At 43.7% G+C, this 19,703-nt stretch overlaps 1 protein-coding gene and 1 non-coding gene across 2 annotated transcripts in view; one reads left to right on the plus strand and one right to left on the minus strand.

The window, feature by feature from the left end:
* The window catches only part of LOC124795817 (peroxidase-like), a 285,537-nt gene that overhangs the window by 135,134 nt on the left and 130,700 nt on the right, over window positions 1–19,703 (plus strand). The window contains exon 3 of the mRNA XM_047259901.1: window positions 6,317–6,393. Within this exon, the coding sequence (XP_047115857.1) occupies window positions 6,317–6,393 (77 nt within the window). The remainder of the gene's footprint in view (window positions 1–6,316; window positions 6,394–19,703) is intronic.
* Window positions 3,500–3,574, minus strand: Trnat-cgu. The gene has a single exon. It is a non-coding gene; the product is annotated as a tRNA-Thr (tRNA).

The following is a 19,703-nucleotide window of genomic DNA, read 5'->3' on the forward strand; positions in this document are numbered from 1 at the left end:
TTCTGTTTGACACCGGTGGAGGAGGACTACATTCACGTATCACTGCGATATCACATCGAAATGATGTAAAAAAAAAATCGCGAAAGACTTTGTGGAAACCCGCACGTGGAACATGGGTAGCGTATAGGTTTTATAATCCATAAAGAAAAGATAAAGCTTTCTCTTCGTAAGCGCTTAATGATAGTACAGGAGCACTTACAAATTACCAACTTGCAATACCGTTACCTTAACAAAATCGGAGATTTATGTAGAAGTGAGAATCTCACACACACGCAGGTACCGCCACACGTGCACGTTGTTACGTGACAGAGTGAGGGTGCAGCCAGAAAGCAGGACAGCGCGCCGCGACTGTTTAGCGGTCCAGGTTCGGGCTCGGGTTCAGGCCGTGGCGCTATGTGGAACGGGTTTCGGGGCTACGGGGTGTCTCTGCGGTCGACCTCTGGCTCTTAGCGTGGAAACCGGCCCTCACCTGGGCGATACTTAATCTCTGGCCAACATTTCGGCCGCGCGTACTAAAGCGCACGCCACGAGCTAATTTCTTCTGTATTCCTTTGGCTGCTGAAAGCGGCTACGCCGCGCGGTCAGAGGCGTCTTGCCACGGTTCGCGTGGCTCCCCCGTCGGAGGTTCGAGTCCTCCCTCGGGCATGGGTGTATGCGTTGTCCTCAGCGTAAGTTAGTTTAAGTTAGATTAAGTAGTGTGTAAGACTAGAGACGATGACCTCAGCAGTTTGGTCCCACAGGAACTTACCACTAATTTCCAATTTGGCTGTCGAGCATATTTCGTCACCTTTGGCAAACAGTTTATCACAGCGACAAGGTTCCCGAGATAAAAGTGAAATAGTTAGGGAAAAAGTAACTCCTGTGGTTACCCTTCCGGTGCCGGTAAATTCAATTTCATAATCAGTTGTCCACCGAACCTACAACTTGTACAGAAATCAGACTCCAGATAGAGTCAATGTGAAAGGGAAGCTGTAGTTGAAAAGGAAGTGAGAGAGGGTTGTAGCGGCTCTCTATGTTATTTAACAGGTATAACAAGCAAGCAGTAAAAGAAATCAAAGAGAAATTTGGAGAGAAAATCGAAGTTCAGGGAGAGGAAATAGAAATTTTGAAGTTTACTGTGACACTGTAAAGCAGTCAAAGATGGGAACACATTTGGGTGAGCAGTTGAAAGTAATGAATAGTGTCTTGAAAAGAGGTTACAACATGAATATCAAAAAAAGTGAATCAAGGGTAACGGAATGTAATCAGATACATGCTAATAGAATTAGATTATGAATTGAGGAACTCAAAGTAGTTGATGAGTTTCGATTTTTGGGCAGCAATTTAAGTGACGAAAACTGAAGAAGAGACGATATAAAATGCAGAGTAACAGTGGCAGGAAAAGCATTACTAAAAATGAGAAGTTTCTTAACATCGAAAATAGTCTTAAATGTTAGGTAGTCCTTTCTGATGCTATTTTTCTCGATTGCAGCCTTGTGCAGAAGTGAAACGTGGACGATAAATAGCACAAAGAGAACAGAACCTTTTGAAATATGATGCTACAGGATATTGCTGAAGATTAGATCGGCAGATTGAATAACTAATGAAGAAATACTGAATCGAATCTGCGAATAAAAGAAATTTGTGGAACAGCTTGAATGAAACAGGAGGTCGGATGACAAGACATATTCTGAGGTATCAAGATATGGTCAATTTGGTAAGGAAAGGAAGCTTAGGGGAGGGGGTGGACGAAAATCATAAGGGAGACCAAGGCTTGAGTAAAGTAAGCAGATACAGACGGGTGCAGAGATGAAGAGATCTGCACAGGACAACTAGGTTGGAGATCTGCATCACACCAGACCGTAACAACAATATCTGCTGGAGCGTAACTATCGATACCGACAAGTCATTGCTACGGTAACCAAATACAGTCAACTCCCCTACTACTACTTTCAACAAGTTCATGCAAATGCCCAAGGAGGGCAGTCTACACACAGGAACGATCAAATTATGTTTTTAATTTCGTTCCTTTATTTTAAATTAATTATGATAGGATTTGTTGTGAAACTTTAAGCATGTAATTCTTCACCAGTCTATATAGCATATATCACTTAAGAAGTATATGACTGGTTGTCAGTGATGTAATGGGCGGAGCTCACAATATATATTCTCGAGTAATGGTTTATTCTTCAGCTGACTTTGCCGGGCTGTTTTTAATACTGCTCCGCCCACCGCCACCAACCGCAATCGCGGGTGTAACATGGTACTTCCTTATTATCGTAGCTTTCATTTTATGTTTTTTGGCCGTACTAACATCCCTTTGTACAGGAATCCCTCTGAATGTGTATCACTATTGTATTGCATTACTTACGACCTGTATGTCTTAATTATAGATCGAAACATCTATTGCTATCGAGAGCGTTTTACTGAATTTTAAAATATTTCTAGTCACTTAGTCAGTAGTAAAACAAAGAAAAGGTTTTAGGAAATTCCCTGGGCATTCATAGAACACATTCTTCCTCTACTCAGAATTATCTCCCAGGTGTAGCTCCACGGGACACAATCTACAAATGTAATGAATATTCAGGAATACTTGAATATAGTGTGGTAGTGCCGTTACTGTTGGCAGCATACGTTATTGATCTAATGGACTGGCCCTGAACATAAATAAATGTAACGTATTATGCATAAAAAGTGAGGAAATCCAGTACCTTTTGACTAAGCTATTGAAGACAAATCACTGGAAATAGTAATCAACGTAAAATGTCTAAGGGTAACCATCCGGGCCGACCTGAAGTGGGACGACCAATAAAATGACTAGTAGAAAAATCAGATGCCAGGCTGAGATTCATTGAAACAAGCTTAGGGAAATGTAACCCATCCATTAGAGAAGTGATCAACAACACACTTGTTATACCGATTCTTGAGTATTACTCATCAGTATTTGACCCTTTTGACGCTGGATTAAAAGAAGAGTTAGCGAATATCCAACGAACAACGGCAGGTTTCATTACAGAATCGCTTAGTAAGAGCGGGATCTTTACGGAGATGATCTACAAATTACAGTAGAAGATGCTATAAGAGGGTCGTTATGTATACGGAATTTCCTGTTGGAATTCCGAGAGCGAATGTTCCAAGAAAAGTTGGGTAACACATTACTTCCTCACACATACGTCTCGCGTATACGTGTTTCTCCATTCCATTAGCGATTGGAATAGGGAAAAGTGTGGAGAGGAGGGGGGGGGGGGGGGTAATAATGGTACCAGCCACTGCGAAATGTAGATATAGATATAGAGGCACAGGATCTTAACGTCCCTACATTGACGGCGAGGCCATTAGTGAAGGGATACGAGCCCGGACAGGTGAAGGATGGTACGAGGGAGTCGTTCAATATGTAATGCAACGCGGACACATTCTAGGTGATGAACAGATCACAATGAGAGATGAAATGATAATTAAATAGACACCCTAGCTGCAAACAGGCGTCGATACACTTCACTGGGGACATGTTGAAAATGTGTGCCCCGACCGGGACTCGAACCCGGGATCTCCTGCTTACGTGGCAGACGCTCTATCGATCTGAGCCACCGAGGGCACAGAGGATAGTGCGTCTGCAGGGACTTATCCCTTGCACGCTCCCCGTGAGATCCACATTCCCAACATGTCCACACCACTACATTCGTAGTGCGCCTAATAGATGTTTGCCCATCATACTCATTACTCGTGGCAGATTAATCTACCAAGTCCCGTACGAGTTCGGGCATAGCGTGTGCGTTCACACAAGAAGGTCAATGGCCAGGAAGCCATATTTTAACTATATATGACGGTAGTAGTGGTTTGGACATGTTGGGAATGTGGATCTCACGGGGAGCGTGCAAGGGATAAGTCCCTGCAGACGCACTATCCTCTGTGCCCTCGGTGGTTCAGATGGATAGAGCGTCTGCCATGTAAGCAGGAGATCTCGGGTTCGAGTCCCGGTCGGGGCACACATTTTCAACATGTAGCCAGTGAAGTGTATCAACGTCTGTTTGCAGCTAGGGTGTCTATTTAATTATCATTTCATTTCTAGCAAAGCTGCATGGTCATCCACGGTATGTGTTCTTTCGGGAACAGATACTACCGTCATATATACACAATGAGAGACCTAGCTGCACAGCTGCACGTCTCTGTTGGTTGTGCTGACACTCAAAGGTGTGTCTCAGCTGGGTTCCTTCCCACCTAACAGAAGACCATGAAGAGTAACGAGGGCCCATCTGTGTGGAATTCCACGCTTCTGCGTTACGAGGATGACCGTGACTTTTTTTTCTAACGATGTCAAAGACGATCAAGCATGGTTTCATCACTTCGATCTGGAAAGTAAATGACAGTCAGTGGAGTGGCGCCAGACCACCTCTTCTCCGAAGCAAAAGTTCAAAGCCGCACCCTCAGCCGGTGAATTCACTGCGATGGTCTTCTGGAACTCTGAAGGGATTATTCTATTTGATGTCCTCCTTCATGGTGCAAAAATCAACTCTGAAGTGTTGTGTGCTGCCTTCAGGAAACTGAAGAAACGACTTAAGCGTGTTCATTGCCACTTAAATGTGAAGGAACTTCTCCTTCTCCATCACAATACAAGACCTCACATAAGTCTGCGCACGGGACAGGAGCTCACAAAACTTCGTTCGATTGTTCTTCCCCATCCACCCTACAGCCCGGATCACGCGAATGGTACCATGCGGACATACAGGCCTTCCCAGTAAGGTGGCGTAAGGCCGTCGCATTGAGGGATATTACGTTGAAAAATCTGCTTTCACAGAGAAATGTTTTGCATTGCTGAATGAGCGCCCCTCCTTCATTGATGTCAGCAAAAAATTCATTTACTTACGTTTGTATTGCATTCCCCATCTTAATGTCTGCTTTACTTCTCTGTTCGATTTGTAGCGTTATCGGCGCGTTTAAACTGAATCTAGGCTGCGCTGCCCACAGCTGGAGTGCGCGCTACGCAACATTAAAGTATCATTAAAAGACAAAAAACAGAAAGTCAAATTACCTGTATATTTGATTCGTAAAAACTATGACCAGCCGCTGCCTATATGGTTTTAATTTCCATTTAGTACAATTTGTAAGAAGAATGAAAAAATAGACGGTATCTATTCATTGTTGGCGCTTCATTTAAGAAAAAAATGCACATACCTTCAACGCACAACTCTTTTCACAACGTCAGGACAATGTTTGACGCTAGTCAGATTCTTTTGGCCGGGAATGCCCTCTTTCCTTGTGCTAGTGTGCCTTTAAGTCCTCCTTGCTTCGTCTGTCATTTGTTATTTTTCTTCCAAGCTAGCAGACTTCCTTCTCTTGATCATGATCACCAATATCCCTAATCTCATTTCTGCTGTTCGAAAGTTCTTTCGTCTGTCTTCCGTTTACTGTCGGCCCATATTCTGCACGCATTAAACTGTTCACTGTGTTCAATATGTCCCGTAATTCTTCCTCGTTTTCACCGAGAATAGCCGTGTCCTCTGCGCATGTTATCGCTGATACACTTTCACTCTGAATTTTAAGCCCACTCCTGGCCCTTTTCTTTTAATTTCCACATTGCTTCTTCGATATATAGCTTGAAAAGTATTGGCAAAATCAATCCGAGCACTTAGTTCTTAGTCTTCAATTTTTTATTTTATCTTTTGGTTTTAAAGTATAACTCTTTAAATACAGATATATGATTTTCAGTCAGCGTAATTGCCTACGTCATGCGATTTTAGAATCAGAGGGTAATTGGCCGGACTTACGAATTGTAGGCATGAAACCAGGCGTTACGACAACAATAGTTAGGCTGCATAAACACTTACAAGTGTAATGTAGTACTGAACTAGGACGGAATTTACAGATGTGTCATACTGGAAATTACTGTCCACAGTCTCTACAGTACGCTATGCACCAGCTATCCATCACCGGTTATAATCATTATGGTGCACACCTTAGTTCATGTGACCAATTAGTTGTATATTGTTTGCTTGCTTCTCCCATCATGATTTAGTTTACAGCAGGATTAGTGTACTTCATTTAATTGTGGACTGAAGCTGCGGCATTCAGAATAAATCTCAAAACATGCTATTGTGTATGTTTACCTCTTTGCATTTTTTTCAAGTATTGTGAGTTTTCGATATATTATTTATTTGTTATATTCATCTCTCAGGCTGAAAACAATCTGAGCCACATACGATGAACACATGTCGAACGTATCAAAGCCACTGCAACAAAAAGACTTCAGTGTTAGCATATACTTTTTTTTTAAATGTACGATAATTTATATTACCTGTAACTATATATCTCGGCTGACTGGTTGCTCCCTCTGTTCCAGCGGCTACAACGGTCAACAGACGTGCATCACATACGACGCCGTCAACCAGGCGTACCTGCAGGCCAGGAAGCGCATCAGTAAGTACCAGTTCAGTGATGGCTGTTTCATGTTTCACTTTTACGTGTACAGCTACAACTACGTTACAGTGCAACGCCACATTCCAATCGTACTTTTCATTAGATTTTAACTATAATCGCCTGTACGTGAAAATAGTGCTGCGAAAATAAGTATGAAGAACAGGCAACAAGAAATTTGTGATTGCTGTTGACATCACTCTGGATGCTCTGTGAAGCATGGCCACGTGGGAAAGCATGATTTTTGGTCACTTGTTTTTTAGTTGTGTACTGTCCAGCATTATATAAGCTAATAAATCCAAGCATAGGTGGCCAAAATAAATAATCAATGAAACTAATTATTTAAATAAAAACCGGTTTTTAATGTACCACGTTTTTAAATTGAACTACAAGCTATAAAATACTTTCTCTTAACGCCAAACAAATTCCTAGCCCCATGCAAATAATTCTGAAAATTTGTGATTGTGAATTTTGAAAAGCTATGAAAATATTTATAAGCTTTAAAATGAAAACCGTGGGGCGCATGCATCAGATAACAGTAGGGATGCGAACTATTCGTCACACGCTTCCATTACTAAATCCTCTGCTATATATGTTATGGTGGAGATGGTGTAAGAAACACCCTGACAGCACATAGCAGCAGTGTTGCCAGTTTTCAACCGCAAAGTGCTGACGGCTGCAGGAGGAAACAATAGCCGTCTACAGACCTGTGACAACACTGAGGCATTGCCATAGAGACGTTTATAAAATGGCGTTACTCTATTGGTTGTGGTAGGCCCGCTGTGTGTGTATGTGTGTGTGTGTGTGTGTGTGTGTGTGTGTGTGTCAGTTTCAGTTTTCTTATTTATGTCTTTCTCTTCATCAAAAGTTCTGTCGCATCCTCGGTACCAGAAATGGGACACCTATTAATGTGTTACTCATGACTATTTTGTTATTCTTATGAGGTATTTTCCTAGAAAACGTCAGTGTTTCTATTTTTGCCGGCTGGGGTGGAAGAGCGGTTCTAGGCGCTACAGTCTGGAACCGCGCGACTGCTACGGTCGTAGGTTTGAATCCTGCCTCGGGCATGGATGTGTGTGATGTCCTTGGGTTAGTTAGGTTTAAGTAGTTCTAAGTTCTAGGGGACTGATGACCTCAGATGTTAAGTCCCATAGTGCTCAGAGCCATTTGAACCATTTTTTCTATTTTTGTTGTTGATAATTTAGGTTTATATTGTTTAATGTATGTACCGCTACATATAATTTATCTTCGCTATCCTGTATGGTTACCTAGTCGTCGGCAACAAGCATCCTACTTTGAATTTATCTGTCCCAACGGTCGGGAGAGAGGTGTGCGAACCACGTGCTCCTCCATACCGCATCCCGTGGTGCCATTGGCCGTCGGGCGCGTGTGGCCCGTCTGACGCCAGACCGCAGTACTTCATCTTACTTCCCCAATAAATTACTCTATACCCCTTACCCTTAAGTGCTCCTCCAATTTCGAATCGTTTCCTAGTATTACCCGTACAAATTTAAAGGAAGTGTTAGGATTCACAAGTTTCTCAGTGTCCTTGTAATCGAAAACCATAGCGTTCTTTCTCTTTGATATTTCAATATCTTGAATTTATCCACAGTTAAAAAGAGTTGAAATATGTTAGGAAGAAACAAAAACACTGTCCAAGTCGTTCCGAATTTATTTACGATAGCAAAGGTACTTTCTTTTTAACGACAGCGTCTTTAACGACAGCATTCTCAGCGAACAATGTGGTATGCTGCTGGTCCAATTGTATGTGATAAATGGAATTGGAAATTTGTTTTAAGGTCTTATGGCACCAAACTTCTGAGGTCATCGGTCCCTAAGCTTGCGCCCTACTTTAACTTAAACTAACTTACGCTAAGGAAACACATACAACCGTGCCCGAGGGAGGAGTCGAACCTCCGACGGGGGAGCCGCGTGGACCGTGACAAGACGCCTCAGAACGTGCGGCTAATGATGAATGGTTTATTTATAATCAAGACGTTGGTCTTAACCGCTTCTTTGGGAAACACACAGCGTTACTTTAGTTTCCGCTTAACATTCGCCGTCCAGCATAATGTACTGGGTTCTATGAGTAAAATTTCTTAGAATCACCTACAGCAAACTCTGATCATCCGCGGCCTATTTCTCCCGCTTTTGTAACTCGGAAGTGGTCACGGGTGACCGACAATTTTACGTTACAACCTGAGTGCACTAAACAACATGCTGTTCAAACACTGTAAGCACTGAACTGTAACGGTTGCGGAAGATAGTCATTGCTTTCTGTTAGTATCGAACATTGTGTGTAAAACGAAAACGCACTGTGTTAACGATACAGCAGAAAATGGAAATAATACACAAATGCCAGACGAAGACAACACTGCTACACGAGATCAGGCATTTATTTACAACGTGCGTGAAACTGCGAACTATGATAGTCAGAAAAAACGAAGACAAAAAATTAAATTTGCTAGCAGTTCTGACTCATCTAAAAGGTCTCTCAAAGCGGAAAACTGTAAAAATGTCTGCATATGCAGAACTGGATAAAGCCATGTGTAGTGGTTTCCACAGAAAAGAGCAGAGGGCGCACAAGTATCTGGCCCAATACGCGCCAAACAGGCCCAGTTCTTTTAAGAAACCTTGGGGACTGAAGGAGATTTCAGTGCATCTTCTGGCTGGTTAACGAGATTTGAACTGCGTCATAGTATCCGGAATCTTGCCACCCAAGGAGAAAAGTTAAGTCAGCATAGTAAGGCTACTTTTGAATTTTATAATGATTTCCAGAAGTTCACTGCAAGAGAAAATTTAGAGCTAGAGCAAATATACAATGCGGACGAAAGCGGGATGTTTTGGAGGTGTCTGCCAACAAAGACTTTAGCTTTCGAGACAGAGCGTAGTGCGCCTTGTCATAAACCAAGCAAGGAAAGGATAACTGGGTTGTGTTCTGCTAATGGAATAGAATCACACATAGTTAAGCTTGGTGTAACAGAAAAAGCTAAAAGACAGCGCTTTTTCAAAAGACAACAAATGTACAGTATACCTGCCCATTACTTTCACCAGAAAGGGGCCAGGATGGACCGCACAATATTTCAAACATGGTTCCGCAATTGCTTCGCGCAACAAGCGCGACAACACTTAATGCTGTGAGGTTTACCTGCAAGAGCTGTATTGTTACTGGACATTGTACCGTCGCGGCCGAACGAAAACATTCTAAAAACGGTTGACAGGTTGATATTTGTAAAACTTTTATCCCATAATGAGACAGGCTTAATCCAGCAAATGGAACAGGGTACCATTGGTGCCGTGAAGAAAATTTATAGAAGAAATCTGCCACAAAAACTTATTGATCAGGGCAGCAATCTTCAAACATTCTGAATACAATGAACTGTGCTAACCGCAACTTATTAAGTATCGGAGTAAGATAAAACAGTCAACCATAACCAAATCATGGAGAAATATTAATTCTAAAATTGATGAAATCAGTAGTTTCGATGACGAAGAGGACTGCTCATTAGTAACGTTAGTTGCTCTTCTGAAAATTACTCCAGAGTGTGAAGCTGTTGAAAAAGAAAATATTTCAGATCGGTTTGACGTCGTCCGCACAAAGGCAGGTCGTGAGATGCTGAGCCACAATGGTACAAGGGAAATCCGAGGAGGAGAATGGCAGTGATGAAGATGACAACATTCCGCCAATTCCAGAAACAGTAATCAGTCTTGTCTCACTCAGCACTTGAATGGACCGAGGGGCTGCTGGACTACCTGGAACAACAAGAAGATGCTCTCCTTCCTGACACGTTGGTGATGCGTAAAATTGGTAGTGCGATATGGAGACGACAAGCTACCTCACTGAGACAAAAACCAATTCAAGATTACTGTGTTTCAACGTAGTGTAATTTAACGTGAAATTGGAGTCTACTATATTCTTTCTAAGTACTGTATTTTCACAGATACTACAATGATTGAAGAAAATTTACTATAAACATTAGATAAGTGATATTAGATTATACACGGTTTTCAAGTCCCCAGTTGCCGCATATAATCGTAAGTTTATTGTATTTGCAAGATATCGTGTGTACAGCTCTGCAGCCGTGTTCACAAGAGTGGTTTTTGTTAAACCCGTGCTTACGATTTGGAAGAGGCTCCTACATGTTTCTTACTTAAGGTACCCAGTCTGGCAGACGGCAACATACGCATATGAAACACGTTCTCTAGTCGACTAAATGACCATAATTTATTTTTAAATTCTTATGTCTTTTATTGTTTATCACTCAGTCCTTTAATGTACGCGATAGATTTCTGCCTGAAAAAGCATCAAACACTTGACCGTTAATGGCATGGGTGTGCTGTCGATCGTCGAATGACGTTCTCGGTAGTAAGCAGTTGCTGATCGACTGTCCCAATATGGTGTTCCATTTCCCTTCACTTGATTGCTATTGGTGCATAAAGGACGGTATTCATCCCATTAGTCTCTCACTAAGGTATAATGTAAGGCTGTCGTATCGTTGTTTCGATTACGCGTGACCCACAGCATGGCACTTACCGCTACGCTAAATCGCTAGTCCCTCACAAAGTATTACTTATTTGCCACATGTAAAGGCATTTCTGTGATTACTTTCGCTTTGGAAACAGTTACATGATCCACCAAATAGCAAGAGCTGTTGGCTTTGTGCTACACCTCACAATTTTGTATGTATATAGTTATTTAGCTAAGATTAAGATGGGATTCGTTCTTCGGAAAATTTGCTCTTGGTCAAAGGACCAAGCAGAGTTATGCAACAGCTGTAGCAAAAATAGATGGCAACACAGATTAGCAAAAATTTACAATGGTTTGTTAATAAACTTTTTACAACAGTTAACTGGAGTGTGAAGATGGTGCGTTGTAATATAGATCAATCTTAACTTGCGATAATCTACCTCTAGTCCTAAATTCAGTGAAAGACGACTAACATGCCTTCTGTAATGTCAAGTTTGGCTCTTCTTGGCGGCGACTGCAGCTGAATTCTGAGACACTCGCTGAGGAACTCTGCTGAAGTACTGTCTAACTACAGTGCTCCAACACAGTTAAGGAATTACTTTATCGAAATCCTGCAATTGTAAATTTGAAATTTGGCTGGAAGAAGCCTACAACCTTTCCTCTGTAACTGCGCAAAAGCGTGGCGACTGCGACGCCACCTTCGGGCTCAACGATGCTTCAAACAGCAAGGTGTCGGCACATGCGAAATAAAGGCTGTCAGTTCAGAAGTTTACGTGAGGAGTAAGGTGGGTTAACTATATCACATTGGCACCAAATTTCACCAAAATTCTGCCCAACGCTACCGAGGACGTTTAAGACGATGGAAAGGTCGTCACATCCCTTTTACCGTCCTCTCACTCCTTATTTTGTCGCCTTTATGATGGACGTCTAAACCGTGACACTCAGCGTTGGAATCATGCCAAGGAAAATATTTCAGACACACCGCCGGTTGGAATCGATTCGAAAAGGCCTCAGGGGATAGCATAAAAGATGTCAATGAAACCACTTCTCGTGGGGGCGTCGATTCCCACACGTATCGCTGTCGAGGACGGCAGTTCGTAGTGCGATATGTAACAGTACGACGTTCTTAACAACCTTTGACAAGGACGCCTCAACCCTTCTCTAAAGACATCGTGGGCCTGCAACACCGCTGAACGTTACCTGATCACTGTGGAGTGGAATGCGACCGCGATTTTTGCTCTGGTACACACCGTGGAACCACTACGAACCATTCAAAAGCATTCGCCGAAATATGAACTCGACGCGAAGCAGCAAAGGGTGTTTATGCTTTTTCAGCCCTGTCGCATGATCATGAGGGACTGAATATCAACATTTGCTTGAAATAAACCGCAAAGGGTCTCTCGCTACGGCCCACGCACCTTTGCTGAGCACGTTAAAAACGTGCCTGTCAGAAACCTCGCTCTAGCGCTTTAGGTGGGTTTTGTCTGCCATTAAGCGCTACAGTAGCCACAAGGGCGAATTTGTGTCGAAGTCTGTCGGGTGTATTTTTAATGTGCCCAACGAAGATGAGACCAAGGGCATTGCTGAACTGGGGATTCTTAGATGGACCGTTAGTCATTTTATTCGCGCACGTGTTAATGTTGCATATCCCCCGTGATCACGCCACAGGAGGACGCAAATAGGAGGACTGAAAAACCGTAAGCATCCTGTGCTGCGTCGGATAGCGTTCAAATTTCGTCGAATGACTTTGAACGGTCTCTAGCAGTTCCCCCCTGTACACCAGAGCAAAAACTGCTGCCGCACTACACTCCAAAGGTGTCAGATCACGTTGAGTAGTGTACATCCTCACGATGTCAGAGTAGGGTTGGCACGACCAGGGAGTGGCAGCAGTGCCGAATGTTTTCCAAGAAAGTCGTCCCATTGTCTTTTTTCGCCGTTAAATTTGCGGGAGTGAACGTCCCAAAGGAAGGAGTGGTCTCATTGACGTCGTTTATGTCACCATGTCGATTCAGAGTGGTGGCTACCCATAAGCAAAACCGCGTCATTTCAGCGCTGGGTGTCGCGGTTATGCCTTCCACCGCAAAGGCGCCAAAAGAGTGGATGAAATGCGGGCAAGAGGGAGTATGTCGACCTTCGCACGGTAACGTTGGGCACAGTAGTGGTGAAATTTGGTGCCAATGTGACGTAATTAACGCGCCTTACACCTCACGTGAATTTTTGGGTTGTGGCCTTTTTTCCGCATGTGCCGACACCTCACTGTCTGGAACGTCGTCGAACCCGAGTGTGACGTCACAGGGCTCCACGCCTTTGCACCGTTACAGAGGAAAGATGTAGTCATCTTTTACTCAAATTTCAATGACAAGGTTTCTAAAAGGTGATGCTTTACTTTTGTTGTGCGATGTAGCTGCTGGGTGGAGTCGTTTGTGTGCTTATATCCACATTTCTCGGATGGATGCCCACTTGGGAACTATTTGTGTGACACTAGACGGAAGCATTACACAGTGCTTGTTAAGTGCGCCTTCTAGTGGAGCTTAACCGTAACTAAGTTGCGCCTGAGTCGTACGCGGTTCGGCGATCATCTATTTAAGCTTCCTGTATGTTCTGGAGGACACAGCAGAAACTTTAGAAAATTCCTACCGAAAGAGAGTACAAGTCTTTGGGGTATCCACAAAGGCGTGAATTTGACAATGGAAGCAACAAGGTTAATGCACATGAGAAACTTGGTTCGAATCTGTATTTAGGCATTCCGCCAGCTTCCTTAAACGAGTAAAGCAATTGCTATAATTGTTTCTTGGAAAAAGCCACAGCAGAGTCCTTCCCCAGCTGAGCTGCACAGTGTCTACGGATGTCGGTGTTTACTTTCTTCCTTCGAAAGATACAACAGAGGGGAGAATTTTTGAGCAGGAGAAAGATTAAATTGCTTAAACCATACTATCGGAAGATGTTCGATGTATTAGACAGTCCGATAAAAGTCTTTCTTTCTTTGAAAGTTTGAAAGGGGAGGGGGGAATTCCTAACACCCGCTGTCATCTTGTACATTCTTCCAGTTAACGTTCTCCAGTTGTTCCCTTCCTCGCCGATTCGGCCAAGAACCTCCTCATTTCTTACCTTCTCAATACACTTAATCTTCAGCAACCTTCTGTAACACCACTCCCCAAAAGTTGTTATTCTCTCTTTTTCTGAATTTCAGTCAGTCCATTATTCAGTTTCGTAAAATAGTCTGTTCCGTACGTACATTCTAAGAAATTTCTTTTTTAAATTCAGGCCTTTTTTTTTAGTAGTACCCTGTTAAAGCTAGTCTCCGTTTGACATCTTCCTCACTTTGTCTGGGACGCATTATTTTGTTTTCGAAGCAGCAGAATTACTTCACTTCGTTTACTATATGCTTACCGACTTTGATACCAGGTTTGTGGCTAATCTCATTATGAAAACATTAGCACATGGTAAGAAGATGTGTAGGACGGCATTAGTCCAGAAAAGTCTACTTGCCGTTTAACTTATCTCACAGACTCTTACATAAAGAGCGTGATGGTAAGTAAGACTTTCCACTCAGTACAACGTAAGCCGAAATCGTTTAATACGACATTGCAATGCCTGTGTTATTCTCATTACGACGCAAATTTTCTTTGGACACGCGTGCATGTCTGAAAAAACAGGCACTGCGGCGACTGCAGCCGTTGTGAAATACATTAAATGCATTTGCAATTGCGAATAAGGACAACCATCCGCTATAGAATGGAATGACGACACTGAAAATTTGTGCCGAACCAAGATTCGAACCAGGATCTCCCGCTTATCGCCAGCGGTCGCCCTACTACTTGTCTATCCGTTCACGAGATGACACCAGATCCAAGCTTCCATATGTCGGCAAGCATGTGTCTGTACTCGTACATCCACTATGTATATTTTCGTACAGGTGAGACGTTGTACTTTGAAGTCGCTTGGTCGGTATCGTCAGATAATTATGATACTGCAGTGCCTGTGTTATTCTGATTACACGCATGCATGTCCAAAGGAACTTATCGTAATCAGAGTAAGGCAGGCACTGCAATATCGTGTTTATCTACCGATACCGGGCAAGCGACTTACAAGTACAGCGTCTGACCTGTACGGGAATATAAATAATTGATGTACGAGTACAGGTCGCAGACGCGTGGCTGACGACATGTGGAAGGTTGGGTTTGGCCGTGGGTCGTGAACGGATAGCCAAGTAGTAAGGCGACTGCTCGCGATAAGCAGGAAACCCGGGTTCGAGTTCCGGTCGGTACAAATTTTCACTGTCGTCATTCCATTCTACAGCCGATGGTTGTCCTTACTCGCAAATGCGAACGCATTTAACGTAAAATCATTTAATTCCGTAGAGAAAATTTGGCAATGATTGTCGTAATTCACAAGAGAAATGAATGAAAGAATCGTATGTTGAGTCTACATATTGGCAACAAAGACCATCTAGCACTTACACCTAGTGAAGCGTTGCAGAAGTTTCCAATGTACACTATTTGTTCAAAAGTATCCAATAACCCCTATGTAATAGTGAATTGACCGCTAGCTGTCACGAAGACGAACTCACCACGTAAGAGGAGGCGGGGAGTGAGGTGCCAGTAGAGAAGTACTAACAGAGAACGGGTCAACCAGGAGAGCTCGGCGACTACCAACGTGGCCTCGTCATTGGATGTCACCTAACAAACCCATCAGAGACATTTTAACCCTTGTGAAGGTCCCCAAATCGACTGTTGATGACGTCATTGTGAAGTGTAATCGCGAAGAAACAACGATGGGCAAACCAAGAGCAGGCAGACGTCATGCACTGACGGACAGAGACAGTCGAGCATCGCAGAGGATGGATGTAAAACACCACTTTAAACCAACGGAAGCAATCACTCGAGAGTGGTAAAGTGCTACCAGCAATCGAGCTAGCACAATGCCTGTGAATAGGGAGTCGAGAAGAATGGGGTACAATGGTGGAACAGCTCCCCATAAGCCACACAGTTCTGAAGTCATTGCTAAGCGACGCTTGATAAGATGTAACCAGCGACGCCACTGGACTGTGGATGACTGGAAACGAGTGATTCGCAGTAATGAATCACGCTGTACCCTGTAGCAATCCACTGGAACGGTTTCAGTTTGGCTAATGCCTGCAGAACGTTATCTGCCACTATGTACGGCGCTAGCAATGAAGTACGGAGGAGGCGGTGTTACGATATGCGGGTGTTTCTCGAGGTTGTGGTATGGTAACCTTATTGCACTTAAGAAAACGCTAGATGCGGGAAGATAACTGCGTACAATAGCGAAACAGTGTGGAAACAGTGACTACCACTATGACATTGCATCGTATCGTAATGCAGCATCTTTAAGTCAATAGTTTGTGGACAGTAACATTTCTGAAATTGACTGGCTTGCCCATTGTCCTGTCCTGAACCCGATGAAACACCTATGAGATGAGTGGAACGTCAACATTGCTCCAGACCCCAGCCAACATCACTCACTATCTTCTCCGGTTTCGCCTCTTAAGGGAGAATGGGCTGTCATTCCTCCACAGACATTCAGACACCTCACTGAAAGTGCCCCAGCTGTGTTCAAATCGACATTAATGCGAGGGTTGGACACACCCTATATTAACGTCCACTAACAGGTGTCCGGATACTTCTGATCGGATAGTGAATTCTTCTCCCCATCCGACTATTCAGTTTACTCCACATTAAACGAATAGCCATATGGGAGTGGTATTCGCTTTATCCACACATCAAATAACAAGCTATAAGTGCTGGTATCAGTTATCACGTACATCGCCTGCTGTACCGTGGCCTATAGACGCCTGCGTTTCACCTTGAAATGCTAAATAATTGAACGTCACACGCGCGATATGGAAAATATCGCCGCCTTATAACTGCTCATTCCCTCTATAAGCATCTCTAAGAATCAAAAAGATTTCTTTATTTCAATTTATTGGCTTTCAGGCCGTGCCCATATAGCCATTTTAATAGTGGAACGTCAGCTGCGACTTTTTTATGTATGTAAACTGAAGAGACGAGTGAAAATTTGTTCTGAGGCTGGGAATCGAACCGGGAATTCCTGATTACCTTTTTCTTTTCTTAAATTAAATCTGCCCGTACTTGACACCGCCACTTAAACTCTACCACCAAAAAAGGAAATGAATTATCCCTCTTCAGGCGTTGCCCTAGCTATTTCCAACAATTCTCCCAAGGGATACGTTCCACGGGTCTATAATTTGTTTTTATTTATTTTTTGTAATTATATGATTATGATTAGTAAATGTGCACAAATGAAAATGCTATAAAACAAAGTGTTACAGAAGTATAAAGTAAAGTAGCTTTGTACATTGCCTGCACTACTTAAGCGAAAAGAATCTTTCTTCTAGAAATTGTGCAAGTGGGGTTTTCTTGTGCACCGCCACTAGCATTTTCTGTGTCCATCAGTACCGTCTACAATATCTACAACAAACTCGTGTTGCATTGCTAATGCCTCCTGGAATCAACTAATAGCTTTCCTTTGTCACTGCTTGTAGTTCAGGTCATTCTGTCTTCGATGAGATGATGTGCCGTACGTTAACTAGCGAGGAGGGGGTTTAAGAAAATGCTGCGTAAATAGTTTGCTAAGAGCGTACGGTACTTCGGTGTGCGTGTGAGGGAGGCGTGAGAGGTTGCAGGTACCATCAGTAATCAAGCTCACCTTTACTCCCCTTCGCCGAAGATGTAATCGTTTGTGCGGGCCGGTGTAGCCGATCGCTTCTAGGCGCTTCAGCCTGGAACCGCGCGACCGTTACAGTCGTAAGTTCGAATCCTGCCGGGCATGGATGTGTGTGATTTCCTTAGGTTAGTTCTAAGTCATAGGGGACTGATGACTTAAGATGTTAAGTCCCATAGTGCTCAGAGCCATTTGAGCCATTTTTTTGTAATCGCTTGTCATTCCCTTGAACCAAATAAGTGCATGATATTTGGCGAGGGGAAAGTAACAGTCATCAGGACACAGAAGGGACCGAGGCTCAATCACGTCAGGTGGAACACGTAGGTAACAAGCCAAGGTCTTCTGTGTCAGTCGCCAAAAGCCGGACGACACTTACTAGGCAGGTGCGTTAGCCACTGAGCCACCATGGCAAGGTGGCGCACACAGCTACACGGACTACCCTGGCACGCCTCCCTCCTCGATCCAAATTCTGACTGCCGCCCCAATCTACTTTAAATTTCCCCCTTACATACGAACAGAATTGCCGAGGTTCTCCATGTTCTGGAACAGCACCTCTGCATCGAACGTAAACGTCAGATCCAGCCTGAAAGCCAGGTGCATATACTTACACAGATGACATCGGTGATAACCTCGTTGTTGAGCGCCTGTAAGCACCAAACCAAACAAATGAAATGACACAATTTCAGAGAGTTTACTGGTCCCAAATAGATATGATTTTTGTATATAGAGTGAAGCGGCGAGTGAAAATTTGTACCAAGACCGGGTACCGAACCTGCGTCTCCTGCTTACTAGCCAGGTACGTTAGCCACGACGTCACCCTGGCACAGCAGATCACACAACTGCGCGGGTTACCCTGGCTCGCTTCCTTCATCAATACACGCGCAAAACCGTATCTGTAACAGACCAGTAAAGTCTCTGAAAGTGTGCCACATCATTTCTGTAGGTATCTGCGCCTGGATTTCAAGCTGGATCCCCTTTTACGTTCAATGCTGAGGTGCATTTCAGAACATCGAAAGCCTCGGAAATTATATTCATGTGTAAGGGAGAATTTAAAGTAGATTGGTAGACTGGGGGCAGTGAGAATTTGGATCGAGGAGGGAGGCTAGCCAGGGTAATCCGTGCAGTTGTGTGCGCCGTCGTGCCAATGTAGGTTAGTGGCTATTGCATTTGCCTAGTAATCAGGAGACCCGAGTTCGATTCCCAGCCTTGGTACAAATTTTCACTGGCCGCTTCAGTCTATAAACATAGAATCATATCTGTATGAGCTCAGTAAAGTATCTGAAATGGTGTCATTTCATTAGTCAACGATTCGAATGTAAGACAAAGCAACACCCATAGTCGAGAGGAGAAAATATCTAAGCCTTCGGGAATCGAGCCCGCACCCCCTCGTGTAGAAATCAGCAGAGCTGATAGCACAGTTAACGGGGCGGACATATCAAAAAATTTGCAAGCCATGCCCCCGAAATCAGAGGTGCTTCCATTGCATACAGTCGTGCAGGATTCTAGATGTAATTTTTTAATTTCGTCCGTCTCAGTTGCGTTGTGTGGTTTGAGAATGGGAGTGTCAGGCGGAAACCGGTAACCATTGCATTAGAATTTTATATGAGAGCAACTGAGACGAAAAGAAAAAGAAAATCAAATTTCCTCAGTTCTAGGGATATCCCTGATTAAATGGCAGTGTTATGAAATTTCCCAGTTTTAAATGATTAAGTGATTAAAAGGAAAGTAGGGTTTTCGCAAAAAAAAGCATAGATCAATACTTCTCTCCGCACTCGCCTCCAACGATAATGCCAGCCAGGGATACTGGATTGTCGGAGAGAGACGTGCGGCCTAAGGACTACCACGTGACCTGGCGCTTGGGGCTCGGCTTTCGTGACCTCCTCTCTCTCTCTCTCTCTCTCTCTCTCTCTCTTTCTCTCACCCTCTCGCCTGCGGACGGCAGGAATGTAACCGGCGTGTTGATCAGCGTGCAGCTGTTTCGCGCGCGCCGACACACGTAGTGAACGAGCAATGAATGACAAACTGCCGCCGAGCGCGTCTGTACTGTTTCACGCGTGCTGTAATCCGCGGCGGAGTGGCGTTGAGATTCGTCACCACTCGTCGTTCGCAGATATGGGCGTCTCCAGCGCATGTAACGCTT

Source organism: Schistocerca piceifrons, chromosome 1 (genome assembly GCF_021461385.2).
Source record: "Schistocerca piceifrons isolate TAMUIC-IGC-003096 chromosome 1, iqSchPice1.1, whole genome shotgun sequence".
Taxonomy (NCBI): Eukaryota; Metazoa; Arthropoda; class Insecta; order Orthoptera; family Acrididae; genus Schistocerca; species Schistocerca piceifrons.